Genomic DNA, 23,471 nt, shown 5'->3' with positions numbered 1-23,471 from the left:
CAGGAACAAAAAAAAATGGCATCTCTTCTTCCACTGGTCCAAAGACCTTCTATAGTGCAAATGGTGCCATTGACCCCCCGAAATAAAAAATAAAAAAAAGAGATCCTTTGGACCTTTGATGCTAAAGAAATATCCATAGTAGATGTCTCAAAAAATAAACTGAATCTATAGTCCATGATTTTCTTCTCTACATTTCTGAAGTATGAGATACAATGAAGAATATCTTGTCTGCCCAAATAGCTACTTCATATGTTATTGCTGATATTAGATCTGCAGTGAATTTGTTCCTCGGAGTCTATAATGTTCTAATAAAGGAACAAATGGCTAAAAGAAACCCTACGACGTAGAACCACTTAAGTTTTAATCATGTTTTCTGAACATTGCAAATGTAGTGAGCGCTGTACAACTTTCCAAAGTTTATCGTATATTGACTCATCCGTTCCTATTAGTTAAAAAAACTGAAATGTCAGCATCATTTAAAGCTATTATATTTTATAGGCGGAATTTGAAAAGAAATGTCGCAGCATCTACATATATATATATTATGGATTTTGGACAAAGTCTGTTCAAAGTGAATTTACGGACTGAGGCACTGAAGTCATAGGATACTAGTATTGTAGCTGCAATGGTGGATATGCGAACAGCTCCGAATAATTCCAGGTCGGTATCATTTATTGCCACACATCACATAAAAGCAATGATTGAGTCCTAAAATACCCATGTTAGAAGTGCAAGAATGAATGGGTACCTTGGACAATATGTATTAACATATTGGGTGACTTCAGGTTATATGGATGCCCCGATTTATCATTTTTGGGAGCTCTATTTAATAAAACTAGATATATAACAAAACCAACCAAAAAAATGACCAAACTAGCGATGAGTGCAAGTGGATTGAAACAACAGAGCGGGCAAGATAGGTGGAAAGTGGAAATGAGCTGAAGTTTGCTGGTCTGTATATCCCATACTCAAGACATGAACCTATTAAAAACATGATAAATAGGAACTTCACTCAAATCTGATGTTAGCCCAATCCCTGAGAAGCATTAACACTGCGATTCCTTGTGATTTCATACTCACTGGACTGCTATAAGAAGAAAATCCAGGCTAAGCACTAAACATTTTTGGGCAAAGTATCTTTCTAATGTCATATAGTTTCAAGTTTTAGGTTTACCCTATTGATTGTGGATCCAGACCTTTGCAAACAGGATTCCCGGTACATATGCTATATACGGCATATGACTAAGGAAAGGACAAAGACATTACATGATTAGCCAAAAGTGAAAACTTACAAGGAATTCTTTATTTAACTTATGCTTTGCATTTTGTATTGCACAGAGCAGTAGATACAGGCAACCTCCAGAGGATATTCATCTGGAGTCTCCCTTTAAGGGAATGGTTGCAAAAGATTAAAGGTAGGAGGGAATTTCCAGTGATTTTAGGGCGGTTATGTATGAGTGAGTAAAATGTCAAGCACAAAGCAATCCATGCAATGCACTTCCGAGAAAACATGTATAACGCAAGTGGCAGTTGTCAAGTGCAAAACAGATCTTTTTGGCCCCCACTTTGCAACCAACAACTTGCAAGAAATGATTAAAAAAAAAAAAAAAATCTTAGACGTGAATATATCCCCTTCATACCCATTGAATTTGCAGCTTTGCACAATGAAAAAGGTTCACTTTCATTGCAAGCTGCCTAAATGATAGCAAGTCTCTTTCGCCTAGTACAATATGACACATCATGATTTGAGCTGCCCCTAGCTTTCTTCATCTTTATCATATAGGAAAGGGCCCAAACACTGAGGTGCCATATTGACCATGTGTAAAGACAATAGCAGTCATTGCAAGAGCTTAACTAGATGCAGAAATAAGACATAAAAGTGTCAAATCTCTAGCGTTTTAACTAGGTTTGGATAAAGGGTGTGGTAGCATAAATACTGCACTATCCCAATACCAAATTTTGGTCTGCTTGTACCCTTGAGAGAAAGAAAAGAGTTGAATATGAGTAGTTAGAGGACAGAGAGCCAAAGTCTTAAGAGCATCCACAGCGATCTACCACCATTCCAGGGATTTTGCCATAAATAATCTGTTGTTTGTCATTAAAATACAGCATATTAATGGGTGACATTTTGGTAGGGGTACAGCAAGGACCAGCAGACCCTCGTGGATTTGCTTGTTGGACCAGATGAGTGTGGGGGTACTTTTGCATGAACATGTACTCGCACTGGCCAGAACAGTAGTTGGCTTTGTAGCGTTTGGGTGCAATAATCCAGTCCCAGCCAAAGGCCTCAAAGTCCACGGTAAGCGGATAGCGACAGCAACGTGACTCAGTAGAGTGTTCATCACAGTCAAGGCCCAAGTTCCGCCTTGATCGCTTGCTGTTCTCCACAACACGCAATTCCATAAATGGGTGCTGTATGGGAAAGAAACAGACTTGAAAATAAAGCAGTGTTGAATAGAGACAATACTATCACTACATTTCCCATCATGCACTTTTATGAAGACCTTGAAATACTTGAACTGACACATAGTTGTACACCCATACACCTTCCTCACTGCTATACTAGCATAAATAGTTCATGGCTGCCCTTAATGTCTGATCTATGCGTTCACACAGGGCACTGGACACCTAGGTAGTAAGTGGGGCACTAGCCAGGGGCACACACACACACATATACACACACGCACACATACACACGCACACATACACACGCACACATACACATGCACACACAGTGTCCTGACAGCCCCTCTTTCTTGGACTCATTTGTATCCACATTGTAAAGACTCAAATACAAAGGAACAAGTTTCAGAGCTGGCACTTAGAAGATCCTTACACCTGCATGCAGCATAGTGTCATTGCATTGCCTGCACTGATCCCAGGGGCCCTGGACACAAGTGGTGACCATCTAGTGCTGGGGTGGCAGGGAGTTCTTTTCTATTTAGACAGTGTGGGGCATATATTTATTCAGGGGGCACAGGGATGGTATTTTTTTATTATCACAGACACGGTATGGTTATTTTTTAAAATCAGAGGGTACAGTGTTGGCGTTTTTCTAAAATTGTGGGGTACGGTGTGGATATTTTTTGTAATATAGTTGCTCCTGGTACTATATTTTGCTATTAGCTTGGTTCTGGGATGAGTATGTGACTACCTTATTTATTTTTCTTATGATGGGTGGGGGCATCAAAAAGAAATAATGCACAGGGCACCATCTGTCCTATGGCCTGGTTCACATCTGCATTCGGTATTCCGTTTGGGAGTCCGCTTGTGGACTTGTGTGGTGTCCATACGAGTCATGCAGAGAGAAAAGTACTTCAAGCAGCACTTTTCTCTCCGCATGATTCGTGCGGACATCACGTGGAAAACACACAGACCCTATTATAGTCTATGGGGTCTGTGTGCTTTCATTGCTCACCGCTTTTTAATGCATTCGGTATTCCGTTTGGGGGGTCCCCACATTTGGACTCCCCAAACGGAATACCGAACGCAGATGTGAACCAGGCCTAAGTCCAGCATTGAATAAGATGCAAAAAGTAATATCTACATGCTGAAACATATTTGTACCTGTAGTAAAAGGTAAACAGGCAAAGCACTCAATGGGGGAGAATTATCAAAACCTAGTTCAAGGGAAGATGAAAATAGCTGCTCCTGACAACAAATCTGATTGCATCTTTTTGCTGCCCCTATGATGTGTTTGCAAATAATATATTCTCCAAGAAGCAGGTATTCTTCTGATATATTTCCATTTTCTGCATCAGTATATTTTTTGTCATCTCATACACAGCAGATGTCATTTTAACGATTGTACAACAGTAGTGAAATGATTCAACTTATTTATTTCATTAATAAAATAATCAAAACTATACCCACCAGGCCCTCCGCTCCAGGTCCAAGAGAAGTGACAGCAAGATCATTTCCATTGGGATCAAATGCATTAATCTCAATACCCCAGTTGTTGTGTGGCTGCTTAAACCAGTTTTGTAACACATGCTTAAAATCAATACTTTGCCAATGGCCTGTACGTGAATGTAAGTCAATCTTCAAAGATCTTATGCGAATGTGCTTACTGCCTTCTTCTGTTACAGGCTTCAGGCGCAGGATCTGCAGGTAGACTGTGGAGGTGTGCTGCACAGGTCGCAGGTAAACCCATAACTGGGCTTTTACCACCTTGGTGAACATAATTTTTGGACTAAAGTTAAAATAGCAACAGTGAGGGTTCCCGTCCACTCTGACCACCGGGTCCGCTGCAGAAGAAAGAAAAAGAGTAGAAACCACAAGGTTAGCAATACTGCCTATTACAGATATCTTAGCAAACAAAATAATCTAAAATGTCCCACTTAGAAGTTTAAGCCCGAGACCCCATGTAGCAGGACATAGCAAAAAAGTGCTGTGGAAAAAACTCCGGCGGACCTTCCGCTTGCATTATACCTATAGGGAAATCACTAGTGTTTCTGTAGGTATAATTGACATACTGCAATTTCCAAAACCGCAATGTTATTGAAAATCACAGTATTTCTGCTGTGCATATTTTTGGGGATTTGCTGCATTTACGCCACTTGGGCCCTGGCCATAATTGCTATTATATGTGATCTCCAACCATCCAGACAATATAATTTCCATTAGATTGCTTATATTGCCTTCCATATTGTTTAATGGTGTTACCTAAAGGAAGTATTTCCATCTCCAGGATAAGATTTAAACTTGTTAAAATGCGTCTAATCTTCTGGCAGCATGTTATAGAGCAGAAGAAGCTAGGGTGCTTGATCTATAGTTTTGTTGGAGAAGTTCAGCAGAACTTGTTGTTTCTGCATTTATTTCTCAGTTTTTTCTATGGTTAGAAGGAGTAGTTGAGTTCAGTGGACAGTCTTGCATGACAGCCTCTGCTTTATGGTGACTGTAACAGCTGTCAATCATTTTTAGGACCACCCATTAGACTCAATTACTCCTTCTAAGCATAGAAAGAAGAGGCAATTACCTGGTTAATTGTCAAATTCTAGAGTCTATATATCTTATATAAGGTCCACCAGGCGACACGATGAAAATTTCTTAAAAAATAACTTTTATTGTAGCATTCCAATAAAAAGTGTTACAAAGTAACATCCAGTGGACGGTCAGAGATATCACATGAAAAAAGGCTACGCGTTTCCGGACATGACGTGTCCCTTCTGACACGTCATGTCCGGAAACGCGTAGCCTTTTTTCATGTGATATCTCTGACCGTCCACTGGATGTTACTTTGTAACACTTTTTATTGGAATGCTACAATAAAAGTTATTTTTTAAGAAATTTTCATCGTGTTGCCTGGTGGAGCTGGATTTTTATACTATTGGATTCTACTTTATCACTGGTTAAAGTCCTGCCAGTTTCCGAGTCTCCCAGGAGCACATCATCTTTAAAATTTGTTTCACATCTTATGGGTGAGCTGAATCTTTTACGAGTTTTGTGTACATCTTATATAAGGATCGTTCTGCTGAGCTCCTCCTACTCTATAACATGCTATCTGCAGTTTACAAAGTATTTTCATGGTGACAGATTCTCTTTACCATAACTGAAGTGTTTTTCATTGTGAATGATGGCTAATGGTGCCTTCTGTTAGCTGGTGAGATCTTATAAGGGCTAGATCATCAGCACCTCTCTTATCTCTGTACATAAATATACAGATTAACAACAAGCACACTTTTCATTTTTTGGATCACACTATTGAACTGAGATGTACAATACACAAGCCGGAGTGGTGGGGAGAGTGAAGAGTATGTGAAACCATTAGGGGGCATTCACACTACCGTTGGTGTCCGCTCAGCAGTGTCCATGGCTATTGCCCGTACACTAGCTGGTCCGTTTGCAATTTCCATTCATTTCAATGGGATTTTATCTTGTGTCCTTTAGTGTCCGTTTACACCCATGTCCGCTTTTTTCAAGTGGATAAAAGTGTCCTACATGCTGGACTTCTATCAGCAAGTGTCTGGTTTTTTAAAATATTGAGGTCTATGTGCAACGGATATATAACAGACAGTAACTGGTAGCCATCATTTAGTTTCCGTTTGTGTCCATTATATGTCCATTTGTTTTGTTTTTTTAAACGGACACCTTGTAAGCGGACACCAACGGTAGTGTGACCCGTACCTTAGATGGAAAAACCCCTCCCCTTTATTATGATAAAAAAATTTTTACCAAATATCAGACCTTAGGTAACAAATAGCAACCTATCAAAAACAGGAAATTTGGTAGAGACACGGTATTATGCTGATATCCCCATCTATTCCTGTTATCTTAAAGGCTACAAGAAAAAATCGCGACAGCAACATAATGAAAATAAGTCACTGAAATCAATACCTCTGCAGCTTTTAGGGGAAAATTCCCACGGCTCCCATAAACTAGCAAACGTCATTCACAAAACAATCAGCAGAAAGTACAATTTATAGCACATGACCCCCTGAATGGACTACCGAACGCCCTGGCAAGTGGTGTGCAGTGAAAGCAGACGGACTCCATAGACTATAATGGGGGTCCATGTGCTTTCCACGTGCTGCCCGCACGAATCATGTGGACATGAAAGTAGATCACAAAGAACTTTTCTGTCCACATGTAGTCTATGGGGTCCGTGTATTTAACTGCACACCGCTTGGCAATGCATTTGGTATTCCGTTCGGGGGGTTCCCATGCAGACTCCCCGAACGGATTACCAAACGCAGATGTGAACGAGGGGTTAGGGGCTTTGTTTTTACAGTTATCTGTGCAGCCAAAATGACATGCCAGCTGTATTCCATAGCATGGTATTAAATAGAATATCAAATTCATATACGGTAGTTTTATGTTTTAACCCCTCAAAAAAATCCAGAACTTTGCAAAAAAAAACAAACAAACAAACAAACCAAAAACAATATTTCTTAGAGTCACCATATTATGACATCTGTAACTTTTTATATTTCCATGTACTGAGATGCATAAATTTTATGGGAGGCAAAAAAGTAAATTCAGCTATTCTGATTATTTTTACCACTACATTGTTTACCATATGGGAAAAATATTTGTATAGGTTTGCAGACCAGGCATTTTTGGACACAGAGATAATGTGTATGTGATTCACTTTATTTAAGTACCTTTCTATGTGTCCTAAGGAAAGGGGGTGATTTGAATTTTTATTACTTTAGAAATTACAGTAAAAAATATATAATTTTTTAGATACCTAGTAGTCTTGAACACCAGGGGTTCTGGTCATGAATGTATTAATGTAATATATTGCAAAATACAGGCAATTCTCTTATATATATCAGCAGTTGTACAGTAATAGAAGTGAATAGGAGACAAGCCTGATGGGTCTCCATTGTATAATACAGCAGAGACCTGGTGGCCGCCATAAGTAAATACCTAACAATCAGTGTATAATATCCAGATGTCAGGAAAGGATCTGAACTGTTTGCAGTTGTGGGTATCAGTGAAAAAATTTAAGAGTTAAGAGATAAACAATTCAATCTGCACTGTGCCCAAGACCAAGAACAGACAATATACTTACATCACACAGAACTCTTTTTGTATGTATATACTCATTATTTGGTTGACTTTTTTTTTTCTTTACCAGGTGACTGAACTCAGTAGGGTTGTATAAACTACTTTTTCAATTGACTATTTTTCTATAAAAGTGCTACAGTAAAATTTTCTGATTTTTCCCTTGCCGAACATCAAAAAAAGTTAAATGACTTGATGTTTTGGGGTTTTTTTTTCGTTTTTTTTTCTTGTGTAGATTGTGAGCCCCATATAGGGATCACAATGTACTTTTTCCCCTATCAGTATGTCTTTTAGAGTATGGGAGGAAATCCACGAAAACACGGGGAGAACATACAAACTCCTTGCAGATGTTGTACCTGGCAGGATTCGAACAATGGACTCCAGTACTGCAAGCCTGCAGTGCTAACCACTGAGCCAACGTATTGCCCCCCACTTGCTGTTTTTGTTGCAAAAAAGTGGTTCAGTAAAATATGGCTACTCATTTTTTTGCCTTGCAAAAAAAATGAAAAACCCCACTGAAGTACTATCTCCTTAAAGGGGTTGGCCACTTTCAGAGCAATATTGACAAACAAATGTACAATAGAAAGATATATAATTGTCCAATATACTTTCTGTATCTTTCTGATCTCTGCTTGCTGTCATTCGTTCTGTTACTTCTAGAGCAGTGATTTTCAATCACATGGTCGGGTGTGCCGCGGGGAAAGTTACTACAGGGAGCGACGGCTGAGTCTCCACTCACAGTGCTAACCCCGAGCGGCATCCCTGGGAGATAGACAGGAACAGCCGCCTGCCTATCGGCTGGAGGGGGCGGGGCCACAGACGCGTAGACGCGGGAAAGGATTTCAGAGACACCACTGTCCTAGAGATAGCTGCAGGTATGGCTGTGACTCTGTGAGAACATTCACACAGAGAGATAGAATAAGTGTGACATTACACTGTGGGGTCACAATGAAGGGATTTTATATTTTGGGGGCACAGCAAGGGTGAAATTATATTGTAGGGACCACAATGAGAAGAACATTATACTGTGTGGGGACAACAAGGGGGACATGATAGTGTATTGTCACTAAAGGGGTATTATACAAATTTCACCATTCCTGCCAGGATATCCCTTTTGTGTTCATCGAAACAGGCCCAGGTTTCACACTGAGTGAGTATAAATACATTTAGAATCTATATTATTAACTATATGTATAATATGTACTGTTTTAGTGTCATTTTGTGCCATTTTGGTTGGTGGTGTGTCCCGTGATTTTTTAAGTGTAAAAAGTGTGCCGCGGCTCAAAAAAGGTTGAAAAATTACTGTTCTAGAGGATAAAACTCTGACCATGGTCATGTGATTTACGGTCCATGGTCATGTGATGAGCACACAGGTGCCGCTCGTTACCAGGCAGATGTCTGATTATTGTGCTGTGACTGTAACGAGCGGCACCTGTGTGCTCATCACATGACCATGGACCGTATATCACATGACCATGGTCAGAGTTTTATCCTCTAGAAGTAACAGAATGAATGACAGCAAGCAGAGATCTAGAAAACCATTAGAAATTGATACAGAAAGTATATTGGCAAATTTATATCTTTTTATTGTACATTTGTTTGGTCTGAAAGTGGCCAACCCCTTTAAGGCCGGGGCCACCATATAGCTTAAGCAACTGTGTTTTACATTACCTGCAAGGTGGATAGATTCTGGCTAATCCCATTTGGGAATTAATAAGGGAAACAAACTGCAGAGAAAAACACAACGATTTAAAGCTTCATTCTGCAATGTGGGGCCATAGCCTTGAGTTAAGGCCCCACATTGCGTAAACTCTGCAAAATTTTTTTAAAAAAAACTGTGTTTTACAGCACCAGCAAAGCGAATGAGATTCTGACTAATCACACCCACTCATTGAAGAAAAAAAAACAATGTGGAAAAGATGCGATTTTGAAAAGTCGATTTTACTTACGTAAACAATCACGTTTCCCTATAGAATTATTAAGAAAATAAAAAACACAGAGAAAAAACTTTTTTTCCCCACAGCATTTTTTAGCTGTGTACTACAACATGGGGCTTTATCCTGAAACAGCTACTGATAAGACAATTACCTCATGTATCTTTCTAATTAGCCAAAAAATACTTGTTTTTGTGGGAGTGTTCCTTTAGACTGAAGCCCCATGTTGCGAAAACACACCATTTGTGGTGCTGCGGAAACATAGCAGCAAAAACCGCTGCATTTTTCAATACCTGCAAAATGAATTGGATTTTGGCTAATCCTATCCACAAATCAGTAGCAAAAAAAGCTGTATTTTCAAACACGCTTACAGTGTGTCAATTATACATATATAAACATTAGCATTTTCGGTATAGATATAATAAGGGCAGAAAGTCTGCCAAAACGCAATGAAACACTCTGCGGAAAAAAATGCAATGCGTTTCCACAGCTTTTTTTTTTTTACAGCTTTTCTTGTTGCGTTCGCATAGCCAGAAAGGAATTGGAAAAGAGCGGTCCAGGAAATGGACAAAAACTTCTCAAGGGTTCTCCTATAACAATAAGGAAGAGGAAAACTTCTCTAAACTTGAATCCCTTACTTTGCAGGCCATACCACATGCATTATGCCACAATTCTTTGTTGATACGGATCAGGTGGAAGGAAAAAACTGTGGTCAGTCCTACAACAAGTAAGTCCAAAATACGAGTGTCTTATGTTATGGAGAGACCTTTGGGCCCCATGAGGCTCCAGTGCCCAGTACCGATTGTTACCACTGCACCCCCTGTAGCTACACCCCTGAACCTATTAGGGTGCATTCACACGGAGTAAGCGCTAGCTTATTTTGTAGAGTAAAATTACACTTGTAAATTTTGCAATCCCATTGACTTCAATGATATTTTTTTACAAGTGTAAAAATACGCCTGTAAAAAATACGCCTGTAAAAATACGCCTGTAAAATGTCATTGAAGTCAATGGGATAGCAAAATTTACAAGTGTAATTTTATTCTACAAAATAAGCTAGCGTTTACTACGCTAGCTTATTCTGAACGTAAAACACGTTCAGAATAAGCGGCGTCTAAAGCAGCTCCATTCATTTCTATGGGAGCGGGGATACGAGCGCTCCCCATAGAAATGAATGGGCTGCTTCTTTCACTCCGTGCAGTCCCATTGAAGTGAATGGGGAGTGCCGGCGTGTACGCTCCGGCATGAGCAGAGCTTGCCGTATACGCCGGCACTCCCCATTCACTTCAATGGGACTGCACGGAGTGAAAGAAGCAGACCATTCATTTCTATGGGGAGCGCTCGTATCCCCGCTCCCATAGAAATGAATGGAGCTGCTTTAGACGCCGCTTATTCTGAACGTGTTTTACGTTCAGAATAAGCTAGCGTTTACTCAGTGTGAATTCACCCTTAGGGTGCATTCACACGGAGTAAAATGGAGTGTAATTTGGAGCGTTTACGGAGCGTATACGGAGCGTATACGTAAACGCTCCGTAAACGCTCCAAATTACACTCCATTTTACTCCGTGCGAATGCACCCTTAAAGTGCAATGTATAGTCATATTAATTGGACATAGGCTGGTGAAAGTCTGCCAACTGTATTGGACGGCACTGGTAATATATATATATATATATATATATATATATATATATACATACTGTATATATATATATAACTGATGGACACAGTAATATTTCAGGATTGAAATGAGGTTTATTGTACTAACAGAAAATGTGCAATATGCATTAAACCAAAATTTGACCGGTGCAAAAGTATGGGCACCTCAACAGAAAAGTGACATTAATATTTAGTAGATCCTCCTTTTGCAAAGATAACATCCTCTAGTCGCTTCCTGTAGCTTTTAATCAGTTCCTGGATCCTGGATAAAGGTATTTTGGACAAACAATTCAAGTTCAGTTAAGTTAGATGGTCGTCGAGCATGGACAGCCCGCTTCAAATCATCCCACAGATGTTCAATGATATTCAGGTCTGGGGACTGGGATGGCCATTCCAGAACATTGTAATTGTTCCTCTGCATGAATGCCTGAGTTGATTTGGAGCGGTGTTTTGGATCATTGTCTTGCTGAAATATCCATCCCCGGCGTAACTTCAACTTCGTCACTGATTCTTGAACATTATTCTCAAGAATCTGCTGATACTGAGTGGAATCCATGCGACCCTCAACTTCAACAAGATTCCCAGTGCCGGCATTGGCCACACAGCCCCAAAGCATGATGGAACCTCCACCAAATTTTACCGTGGGTAGCAAGTGTTTTTCTTGGAATGCTGTTTCTTTTTGGACGCCATGCATAACGCCTTTTTTTTATAACCAAACAACTCAATCTTTGTTTCCAAAATGAAGTTGGCTTCTCCAAATGTGCTTTTTCATACCTCAGGCAACTCTATTTGTGGCGTACGTGCAGAAACGGCTTCTTTCTCATCACTCTCCCATACAGCTTCTATTTGTGCGAAGTGCGCTGTATAGTTGACTGATGCACAGTGACACCATCTGCAGCAAGATGATGCTGCAGCTCTTTGGAGGTGGTCTGTGGATTGTCCTTGACTGTTCTCACCATTCTTCTTCTCTGCCTTTCTGATATTTTTCTTGGCCTGCCACTTCTGGGCTTAACAAGAACTGTCCCTGTGGTCTTCCATTTCCTTACTATGTTCCTCACAGTGGAAACTGACAGGTTAAATCTCTGAGACAACGTTTTGTATCCTTCCGCTGAACAACTATGTTGAACAATCTTTGTTTTCAGATCATTTGAGAGCGGGCTGTCCATGTTCGGCGACCATCAAACTTAATTGAACTTGAATTATTTTGTAGAAAGAAATGGTCCAAAATACCTTCATCCAGGATCCAGGAACTGATTAAAAGCTACAGGAAGCGACTAGAGGCTGTTATCTTTACAAAAGGAGGATCTACTAGATATTAATGTCACTTTTCTGTTGAGGTGCCCATATTTTTGCACCGGTCAAATTTTGGTTTAATGCATATTGCGCATTTTCTGTTAGTACAATAAACCTAATTTCAATCCTGAAATATTACTGTGTCCATCAGTTATTAGATATATCAAACTGAAATGGCTGTTGCAAACACCAAAATATTTAGAACTAAAAATGATTAAGATTAATAGGGGTGCCCAAACTTTTTCATAGGACTGTATATATATTTTCAACAAATATACATGTATAATGTATGCTGGTAATGTACAAGTAGTATAGCAGTATCATTTAGAGCCAGAAATAACTTCCTATCATTTGTGTAGCTACTGCTAACCCTATACATACAAGTAAGCAGTCTTAGAAAGCTTTTCAATAGCACAGAGGCCTGGAATGTGTTGCTAAAGCTGGATTTAAGCCTTTTCCTCCGACAAGTTTCTGCGTCCCTGAAGCCACGACAATGATTTTGAACAGTTTGTCTCTATAAAGGTTAAACAGAGCATGACAGGCCTGGACAAACAGTCAAACATACAACACATACCCTGTTCTCTTCCCATCCCATGTAATAAAATGACCAGGATAGAGATGCCAGTGTGAATGAACATGGCTACTTTTCTATATGGTGTTCCTTCTAGATTTCTTCTTATTACTTATTTTATAACTCTCACGTTTTCTTATTCATCCAGCATTAGCAATCACTCTTGCCCCTTCAAGCTAGTTTCTTCATTGCTCCCTCCTTCTTTTTCTATGGCAGAGATCTTAGTGGCACCAGTTCTTCAAGAGCCGGAGCCCCGAGGGACAGACGGAGGGACATCTGTTTCTAATAAAGTTTCTGGTGCAGCAGGCCGTTTCAGAGCTCCCCGAGGAGTAATGAACACTGGGGAACAGAGCCAGAATTCCTCCAGTATGGAGCCAAGCCAAACAATCAACTCATCAAAGCCCAGAGAACCAAAGACAAGAAGAGAGGGCAAGTGAGGGAGGGGAGAAGCAGAAATAGAAATGTAGAGTGTACAGTATCAAATTGTAAAAAAAGAGAAATAGTAAGACAAGAGAAAGGAGAGAAAGCAGGAAAAGAAGGAAGGAAAACATAAAGGGTAGTAAAGATGTATATACCAGGAGAGAGGAGGTAAAGAGCACAGCAAAACCTAGAAAAAGGACAGGAAAGACATTAAATTGTATGAAAAGATAAAGTGGAACAATTGATAAGGTAAGGGGAATAGAAAGAGACTTGGCATTTCAACAAACTGATGGAATGGAAAAAGAGAGCTAAAGAGGTGGGAAAGAGACAAGGAAGAAAAAGGAAAAGGACGGGAACCTATCGCATTGGTTTAGACCAATGGTTCTTAACGTTTTCAAGTGAAGTAACCTCTAGTGAGAAAACATCCCAACCGAGCACCCCCAAAGTAGCGATCACTTACAAATGTTAATAAAATAAGGCTTTGTTTGGGGCCTTTGTTAACAATTATGTAATGACCCCTTCAGTGCCCCCACATGTAGTAGAACAACCTCCTCAGTGCCCCAACACTCAGTAGAATGTCCATGTCAGTGCCTTCATACTCAGTAAAAAGGCCCAACTAGTGCCCCATATGTAAAATAACAACGCTCTATAGTGCCATAGCGGCCCCCATGTAGTATAATGTCCCATAGTGGACCCTCCTGTCAGCACTATGCCTATAGCGCCCCCTCCAGGCAGCATAATATCCCATAGTGGTCCTTCCAGGCAGCATAATGTCCCATAGTGGCCCTTCTAAGCAGCATAATAACCCTTAGTGGCCCCTCCAGGCAGCCTAGTGTCTCAGAGTGGCCCCTACATTAAATAATCCCACAAACATAGGGATTTTCTAACAATTTTAGGCTACATTACTCACAAATTACAAGTATAGTCTACAGTCTCTTCAGACCTTCAGAGATGTCATTAGCCTCAGCAGTCATGTGAGTCTTCGGAGTCCAGGGGCCACTTCTTAGGGCCTTTTTCAACCGTGTGGTAGCATTAGCCATATTATTTGGAGTGGCCTGCTAGGGAGGTAGCATACCAGCCAGGGATAGTAATAGACTTAACAGGCTGGTTAGAAAGGCTGGGTCTGTCCTGAGGAGACCCCTGGACCCAGTACAGGTGGTTGGTCACAGAAGGATACCGTCCGTAGTGAGCTCCATGCTGGAGAACAACTCCCATCCCATGTATGAGACTGTGACCGTACTGGGCAGTACTGTCAGTGACCGACTGCTTCACCCCAAGTGTGAGAAGGAGCGCTATTGGAGATGCTTCCTCCCAACTGCGGTCAGGCTATATAATCTACATCATGCTAAGTGAAGATCACTCCGCACAGAGAACTAAATGATCCTGAAGTCTTCTTTCTTTTTAGATGCAATGACTCCTAGTATCTTTTCTATCTGCTATGAGCTAGTATGTATTCTTTCATGAAATATGTTACTATATTATTATGCTACTGTGACACACTGAATTTCCCCAAGGTGGGAAAATTAAAGGATTATCTTATCTTAATGACGAAGGTATCATAACGTCATTATGCCACTTAACCTATGTGAGCCAATCACAGGCCTCAGCTGTCCCTGATGTAATCTCTGAAGAGCATAGGGCGCAGCGCCAGAGCCCAGGAAAGGTAAGTAATATTGTTGTTGTTTATTCACCTCCCCGGGCCTCTGATAATTATATTCCGAGGGTCTGAAGAAACTCAAGAATATAATAGTAGTTCATGGCTGACAACCCTACAAACTACTATAAGGGGTAGGGGGGCTCTCACCACATTGCACACCCCTGTGCATAGTTGGACATACCACACCTTGAGAACCACTGGTTTAGACACACAATGTTGGCGTTTTAACAGCAGACTCCACATTCTTGTTGCATATATCTTGCATGAAATTGCATTACACTCTATTGAATACTCAGGGGAAGATAGCTATGCTAAATACTTCATAAAGGCTATCTCCAACATTGTAGAAACACAGTGCAAGTTCTGAGCAAGTGCTTGCCAAAAATTAACCAAGATCCCAGATCTAAAACAGTCTCTTAAATAAGTTTTCTGAGACTTTGTGGTTGCCTGAGATACATAAAAACATTGTGTATGTATAAGAAACTCTAATCTAAAATTATGTAAAATACCAATATTAACTTTTTCAATGGTCCCCTTTCTTTCCCTGGTACTCTCAAGGTCGCTGCTGGACTGGATGTCCCATTCATTGTTATGTGACTACTAGAGCCAATCACTGCACTCAATGTCCACATTTATAGAAATGGCCCATGAGCACTGAGGTCAGTTAGTCAGGTCTACTTATACGTCACGTGACTGCTGACGCCAGTGATTGACTACAGTGGTTACATGATGTGACCATTTCTTGTCCTGTGGTATTTGGAATGGTGACGCTGCAACTGGTGACATTCAAAGGAAAAGTCCTGTTTATTAACTATTTTGTACAGTGTCTTGTACTTATACATTTTTCTATAACTCAGACAGCCCTTTAATATTACATTAACTCTTGATACCCCAAAGGGCAGCAGTGTATCAGGACAGGCACAGCTCTATATGTTGAGCAGTACCAATAGTAAAGAGAAGCAAGACCATTCATTCTTGGATAACGCCCTCTGTGTCTCCTTGTTTTGCAACTTTATAGCTTTTACTATGAACACTACAATTTTCTGGCTAATGTGCCAAAAAAATATCCACTTTGTCCTTTTTTTTGCCGCTTGGGCAGAACCTCAGTCAACTACTCTGCTGGGGTGAAATATACCAGAATTCTTAAGACTGGTGTTTAATAAAATCCCCCATTGTCTTTTGCACCCAATTCCCCCTACGTGTCCATGTACTTCTCTCAGTTTTAGTGAGGTACCCCGTGACCTCCATAAAATGTGCTACATATCTCACAGCAAGAATTCTAACACATGAAGCTTTACATAATGGAAACCTTTCTTCGGAATAAGTTTACGCCTTTCATTTCAATAAATTTAGCAGAAGCAGATTTGAACCTTATAAAAATATTTCACTTTTTTTTTTTTATTTGTTCTTGTTTTTGTATTGCATGTTAGTAACAATTATGGTAACCAAGGCAATTTCTAAGAAATCCTTTTATAAATATGCATATGTTGACATTACTATTTTTATGTGCATGGTTACAATTTTTTATTTGCTAAATGAAAAACATAAGGCATCAAGCAGAATGCTGTAAAAAGTTTCTTGTAAACAGGAAAATACTTCATATAATTCAATTTAACTACGCATTATCTCATTCGGATAACATTTTGATAAAAATGAAATTAGGTTTAATGCAATAATCTAAAACATTGCTCTTTTCAGGATCTTTTTAAACTTTGAAGTGAAAGTGAATTGTTTGTAAAGGTAAAACTTACCGCTGGAGCCAAGGGACAAGAAAGAAGAACAATGTTCTATTGAGCAAGATAAGAGCTGCCTAATATTAATGTTTTCTTTATTCTTGGAATTTATCTATTGGGGTTTCCCCAGTCCCCGAACAAGGAGATGCATATGTCTTTCTCAGTGGAGAGGCCACATATGAACAAGCACGTACATTACATATAAATCTTATGAAGAACTACATGAGTCGTTCACTTTCTATAAATATCAAGGAAATTGAAAAAGAGGGGATATTTGGCCAATAAGCTTGTGCAGATTATTGTGATTGTATTATCAGTTAACTGTAAATTTGCCATATAAGTCCAAATTAACGAGCTACCTATATGCAGGAGATAAGAAAAGAAAGGCTTCGTCAGATGCTGGAGCTAAATATGATGCTTTCTATCACAACCATATCACCTATACATATAAGTAATTCTTTATTCATGTCTTGAATGATCTTTGTGCTGTATCTGAGTGAAAGATAGACAGTTGTAGAGCAAATTCTCCAGTAATTACTTTGTGCAATGTATGCAGATAATTTCTACCCATAAGCTCAGAGAGAACTGCAAATTATACATATAGCATGCAAATGAGAAAACTGAAAAAAACTTTAGAATATGAGTCATATAATAAAATAGTATCGCTTCTCATACACATGCATAAAGTCAAATAAAAGAGCATGTTCGCTTTAAGGCTAAGGCGGCATCCCGCAGCAAAAAAGCGCTGCGGGAAAAACAGCGGTTTTAACGCATTGTGGTAATTCCCGCAATGCTTTGGACAGAAAGTTTGTAGAGGTTTCCTCTGCGGACTTTTAGCTTCAATTATACCTAAAGGGAAACTGCCGAGGTTTCCATAGATATAATTGACATGCTACGATTTCCAAAACTGCAACAGTTTTGGAAATCACCACATGTCCGCAATGCAGATTTAACCGCAAAGTGGGGCTGGAATTCGCTAGAATCCCATCCACTTTCCTGTGACTGTAAAGTGTAGTGTTTATGTCCACTGTGTGTCTGCCACGGGTAAACCGCGGTGTTTAAGCTAAATGGGGCCCCAGCCTACAGGCATTTTTCAGGTTTGGTTGTGGGGTGGGGGATATCTTTTTCAGTTGTTTGAGGCATCAAAAGCAGAAATGTTTGACTCCAAGATGTTGTCTGATCACCAATTCTCAAGCTACATATATAAAAATATTCTTCCTATATGGTGAATGTTGTACTGGGAAAGAAATCCAAAGAACCAAACTGCTGTTTCGTTTGCCACAAAAATTTGAATAAAAAGTCAAAACATCAGACATCCCACAAAATGGTATAAATAAAAAATACATCTGGTCCCACAAAAAAGATGCAGCCTTGTATATGGAAAAGATACGGATATCAAAATATGGCAACGCTAAGAAATTAATTTTTTTCAAAGATTTATATTTTTTTAATGTGTTAAAACATAACAAAACGATACGAATTTAACATCACCATAACCATAAAAACCTATAGAATATAGGTAACATCTCATTTTGGCTTCGAAGTGAACACCATAAAAATTAAGCCCATAAAATGTTGAATAAACAGTTTTATTTGATTCCACCAAATTCAAAATTTGAGAATCACTAGGAAGTAAAATTTGTCCCACAAAATTTAAGTTTGGCTTTTGGAAGAGAGTAGTAAAAAACAAAAAGTTTAAAAATGGCTGCGGTGGCACGGGATTAAAAAGATGAAGTCAAGCAAGATAAAGCTGTACTCAAAATTCATGTCGAGTAGAAAATTTGTTGTACTTTTAGGACAATCTTATGTATTTCCACTTCTTTCAGTGGGGGAGACAGCAAACCTCAAGTGATGATGTATATATATAGTGTGGACAGAGCCAATCCCCCAATACCAATAGGGAGCAGTATGGTGGCTCAGTGGTTAGCATTGCAGCGCTGACAGTCCTGGGTTCAAATCCTGCAAGGAGTTTGTATGTTCTCCCCATGTTTGTGTGGGTTTCCTCCCACACTCCAAAGACATACTGATATGGAAAAATGTAGATTGAGCCCTATATGGGCTCTCAAATTACATAGAGAAAAAAAATTAAGATTTTGTTTAGTTGACACTTTACAAAATGTTCCTCTTGTGAAAGAAAGGGACATAGTAGTCTTCTTCATTGTCATTGAAGTTGTGCCCCACTGTACTTTCCTTTCATGCCGCAACCCCTGTATGGTCCTCCCCCACCTCACATGTTGCAAATTAGATTCTACCACTCACTATATCAGATACACTGGGTGGGGAGAACTGTAGTGAAGGTTGGTGGGAGACGATCTGACCTAGATGCCATGACTTGTAGTTTAGGGGTATGCGCAAAATGCCCCATAACGGGAAGCTGAGCTGCTGTGCAGACCAAAAATAATCCTATACATGTAATGTGAAAATATGACAAAAGCCCATGAAACACATCATAGGTACTAGTGAAAACCTTTTTTTTGGCACTGGACAACCCCTTTTAACTAATTTCACTTGTGTTTACTTCTTGGTTTCAAGTATGAGATGTAAAGCCACCAAACTTCCCAGATCTACCAAATTCCTAGAACATCATTTCATCTGATACAACTTCCTTTGTTCTTAGAACGAAGGTTGAGACTATGGTATCAACCTTGAAGACATGTCAGTCATTTATTGGAATCATTTTGGAGACGGCCTAGTGAGACGAATGGATTGTTTTGGCTAACTAACCTGATGATTTTTTTTCTTGTGGTTTTCAGCTGGGAGACTTTGATAAATGACCACATTAGTATATCAAATTCTTCTTCTCTGTGTGTCATCCTGTCTCCTTTTATGTGTCAACACTCAATGCCATGCCTGAAAAGCAAAGGCCTTTCTTGTCGATAATCTCCGTGAAATGTAAAGATCTAAATGGCAAGTCATTTACATGGCACGGAAGAAGAGATAAATGCATTAGACCAAAAGCACATTTTCTTGATGCCCCTGTGTTTATCTTTACCCTATGCTGCTAATATTCATAGCGAGACACAGTCCAGAAGCGTCCTGTGAATAGGCCGACATTCCTTTCTATGTTTATTTCTTGTTTGTTTTTGCATAACTAAGTAAAACATAAACTCAAGGCTGGGATCTGAACTCCAAACATCCCCGAGACAACTTCCCAAGCCCTTCTCTAATCCTTCATCCTATTTCTTATTTATGTGTTTTTATTCAATTTATTTATTATTATTATTTTTTGCAAGATTTAGATGAATTGCTTACATTTTGAAAACTTATGCACTTAAAATTAAAAATGAGCCAAATGTGCACATTCTTATTTAAAATATTATGCATCTCCATGGTAACAGACAGCAAACAATCTTTGTGTAGTCTGATACTGCAGTCATACGGCCGATCTCCTGCCCGCTATTGCTTACTAACATGCAAGTCATACATTAGCGAGACATGAAAGGACGATAACTTCGGGATTGGAGAACACAATTTAGACATCATCTGTTACTATGGAGACATAAAGGATGGCACAGAAGACGTAGACACAATCTGTCAGAAAATTCTGTCTGAATCCAATTCCATAGCTGATAATGTTGTTGTTTAGGTTGAAGTGACAGCGTCATATTGTCGCCATATAAAACGGTCAGTAGGAAAATGGTTATAAACCTAATCCCAGTACTTTGTACAGGAAATTAGAAAATTTCCAAATATGCCTCTTTTATTCAGCTTATGAAAGAAGAAATTTTCATATGCAAGTGAGGGGACAAATGTTTTGGCTGAGAATCTATAGCCGAGATCAAGGCCCAGACAAGCTAAGACCCAAAGCACTTTTCCTCCCATTTACAAAAAAAAATGGGACAATAAAGCTGATTAATTAAGACATATTTGGAAATTGTAGAATCACCTCTAAAAGGTACAGTGATTAGGTTTATAACTAGAGATGAGCGAACACTATTCGAATAGCATGCTCCCATAGAAATGGATGGAAGCGGCTGGCGTGCAGAATTTGCCGGCGGTCGGCCGCTTAACCCCCAACGTGCCCGCTACATCCATTCATTTATATGGGAGCGTGCTATTCGAAACGGCTGTTTCGAATAGTGTTCGCTCATCCCTAGTTATAACCAATTTACTGCTACATACTACAACAGTGGATGCAGGGTCTTTAAATATGGAGCTCAGCCATTGGGTCTCTGCTGGGGATCACAGATGTTAACCCCTTTGATGCCTGACTAAGTTTGAATTTGATTCACATCCCCTTTGTTTGTGGTTTCCTTCAACACACCAAAAATATACTAGCCACAGACTCCTATAAAGTAGCCACGGACTCCTCTGTACTTTGAGTCCTTTGTGTAAGAAAAGTGCATTATAAACGTTTCTCATTTCGCTGCGGCATCCTTGGTGCCATCAATAGTAGAAGGTGGATAGCCCCTTTAAAATATCAATTGATAGGCCATCAATTGTAGAAATTGGATAACCCTTTTAAAATACGAAAAATTTGTAACCATGCAGCATAAAAACAAGGCATCAAGGTTACCATTAAATAAAACAGGCGCACTTCAGGTGCATTTCTAAGACAGTATCTATTATTATTTTTTATATATGTATCTGCTTTGCATTCACCATGTGAGAAATTTGTCAGTTTCTATTAGAATACCACCTAAAACATGTAAACTGATTGAGGCTAAAACCCCAAGTAGCGGACTATAGCAAAGAAGCGCTGTGGGAAAAACCGTGGCGACAATACATCATGGTTTTTCCCACAGCAATTTTCCCATCTACCATGCAGTGACTGTAAAATGCCGCAGTTTTTTCCCACCACGGCTAAACTGCGGCATTTACATCATGTGGGAGCCCAGACTTAAAATGTTACTTTTAAATGTTTGGACTGCCAGAACAGATTTCCATTTGCAATAATAATCAATAATCAGATTTAATAATCACTGATATTTTTTAATACAGTTCAAGCTAGAAGTTGATGCTGATGAAGCTGAAGTTGACCCTATGTATGTCTGAGACGTTGGACTGCTGGATTTATTACGAGAACTAACATGGTGTACTTCTACGTTAGACATCTATGCCATACCCACAGGAGGTTGCTTGGTTGTTTTTGGAACTCCCATAAAAAGTGAATGGATAAAGCCAGGCATGGACAGCCACTGCTCCACTTACATAGTAACTGGCTGGATAGGTGGGTCTGGAACCCCCATTTTGAAGACACATACTGAACTTACATTTATCAGACATTTATGATCTGTCCTGTGAATACGCAATAATTGGGTTAAAGCCACAGAACAGGTACAGACATAACTATTATACCTGATCTCTGTGTAGTCTCTTCTCTTAATTTTGGCTCACAATCACTGACGAAAATCACTGACCAAACACTGACCGTGTGAAATCCGCCTAAATCTGTACGGAAAACGACATTCCTAACCGCATAATCGACCATCTAAACAAATCAATTCTCCAATGTCAAGCTACCATAAAAAAGCAAATAGATATCCAAAATTACAGGCTTGCAACGCTTTTCTCTCTGCATTTTTCAAGTGGAGAGAGGAACAAAATCCCGGTATATACAGCCAATGCTGGTCTGAACTCAGCCTAAGGTTGAAAAGGTTAAAAAGTTGTGGAAATGCATCAAATTTTGTCCGCTGTGTTTTTCATTGTGATTTCGCAGAGGTTTCCTCTGTGGACTTTCTGCGCCTATTATACCTATATGGAAAATGCCAGGATTTCCGCAGGTTTAATTGACATGCTGCAATTTTGAAAACGCAATTTTTTTTGCTGCAGATTTTTTTCTGTAATATGTGGATGGGATTAGCCAGAATTTATGATTGAGGCTCAATTCACATCGTTTTTTTATATGCATTTAACAGTTGCAAAGATAATTGGAGAACATTTATCAATACTTCCTTCTGGGGATCCGGCTCCTCTTCTAGACGTCTGCCGCGCCTGCGCATTAGAGCTGGAGTTCTCCGGCACTCCAGCTCTATGGTGCAGGTATGGGCAGCCAGAAGATGTTAAGAAGAGGAGAAGCCAGCCCTCCACAATGAAGTGATGTTCTGTGCCCAGTAAAACAGGAAGACAGGTAAGTATGATGGGATGGGGTTAGTGTAGGTGATGTTCCGTTTCTGAAAATGGGAAATGGAACGTCACCAGAAAATCTGAAAATGTGCCTAAGGAGGTCATATAATCTAAGTAAATATACATTTTTTGTAACCTAAGAAGGTTTGAAAGCAGATGGGGGAGGGTGTTTAGCTTAGAGAAGAAATAGAATTTTATCCTGGACAACCCATTTGATATGCAGAACTGTGTATTAGAATATGTCCCAAAATTCTGGACAATGTGCCAATAAGTAAATGAATAAAATTTAGTTTGAGGATTCTACAATGTCTGTGGCCAGGACAGTTTAGTCTCTTAGGAGTTTTCTGGTCACTGAGACAAGAACTGATGTCATCTGATTGTTAGATGCGGTTAGTAGGGCATTACTGTGAGCAGAAGGGGAAATGAATGTAGTCATGTCACGTGGCGTGTTCTTAAGGTATTTCACATTCCTTCATTTGTTCTCTTGTTGTCTGATGATACAATGGTTTAGATAAACATTTCCTGTCGAGATTATTTGGAGAAGCAATAACTGTACTTTGTGCTGTAACGCAAAAGTAGCAGAACCAATTCATTCTTACTTATCCCAACCATTGACATCACAATAAATAAA

General features: G+C 39.5%; 1 protein-coding gene across 1 annotated transcript in view; it reads right to left on the bottom strand.

Annotated features, from left to right (window-relative positions):
- Nucleotides 1–561: 561 nt before the first annotated feature.
- GDF11 (growth differentiation factor 11) overlaps nucleotides 562–23,471 on the bottom strand; it is a 102,492-nt gene continuing 79,582 nt past the window's right edge. Inside the window, exons 2-3 of the mRNA XM_075265675.1 lie at nucleotides 3,874–4,247; nucleotides 562–2,412 (exon numbers count right to left, since the gene is read on the bottom strand). Of these exons, the coding sequence (XP_075121776.1) occupies nucleotides 2,032–2,412; nucleotides 3,874–4,247 (755 nt within the window). The 3' untranslated portion in view covers nucleotides 562–2,031. The remainder of the gene's footprint in view (nucleotides 2,413–3,873; nucleotides 4,248–23,471) is intronic.

This window comes from Leptodactylus fuscus, chromosome 2 (genome assembly GCF_031893055.1).
Source record: "Leptodactylus fuscus isolate aLepFus1 chromosome 2, aLepFus1.hap2, whole genome shotgun sequence".
NCBI classification, from domain to species: Eukaryota; Metazoa; Chordata; class Amphibia; order Anura; family Leptodactylidae; genus Leptodactylus; species Leptodactylus fuscus.
This window is presented reverse-complemented; position numbering and strand designations above follow the sequence as displayed.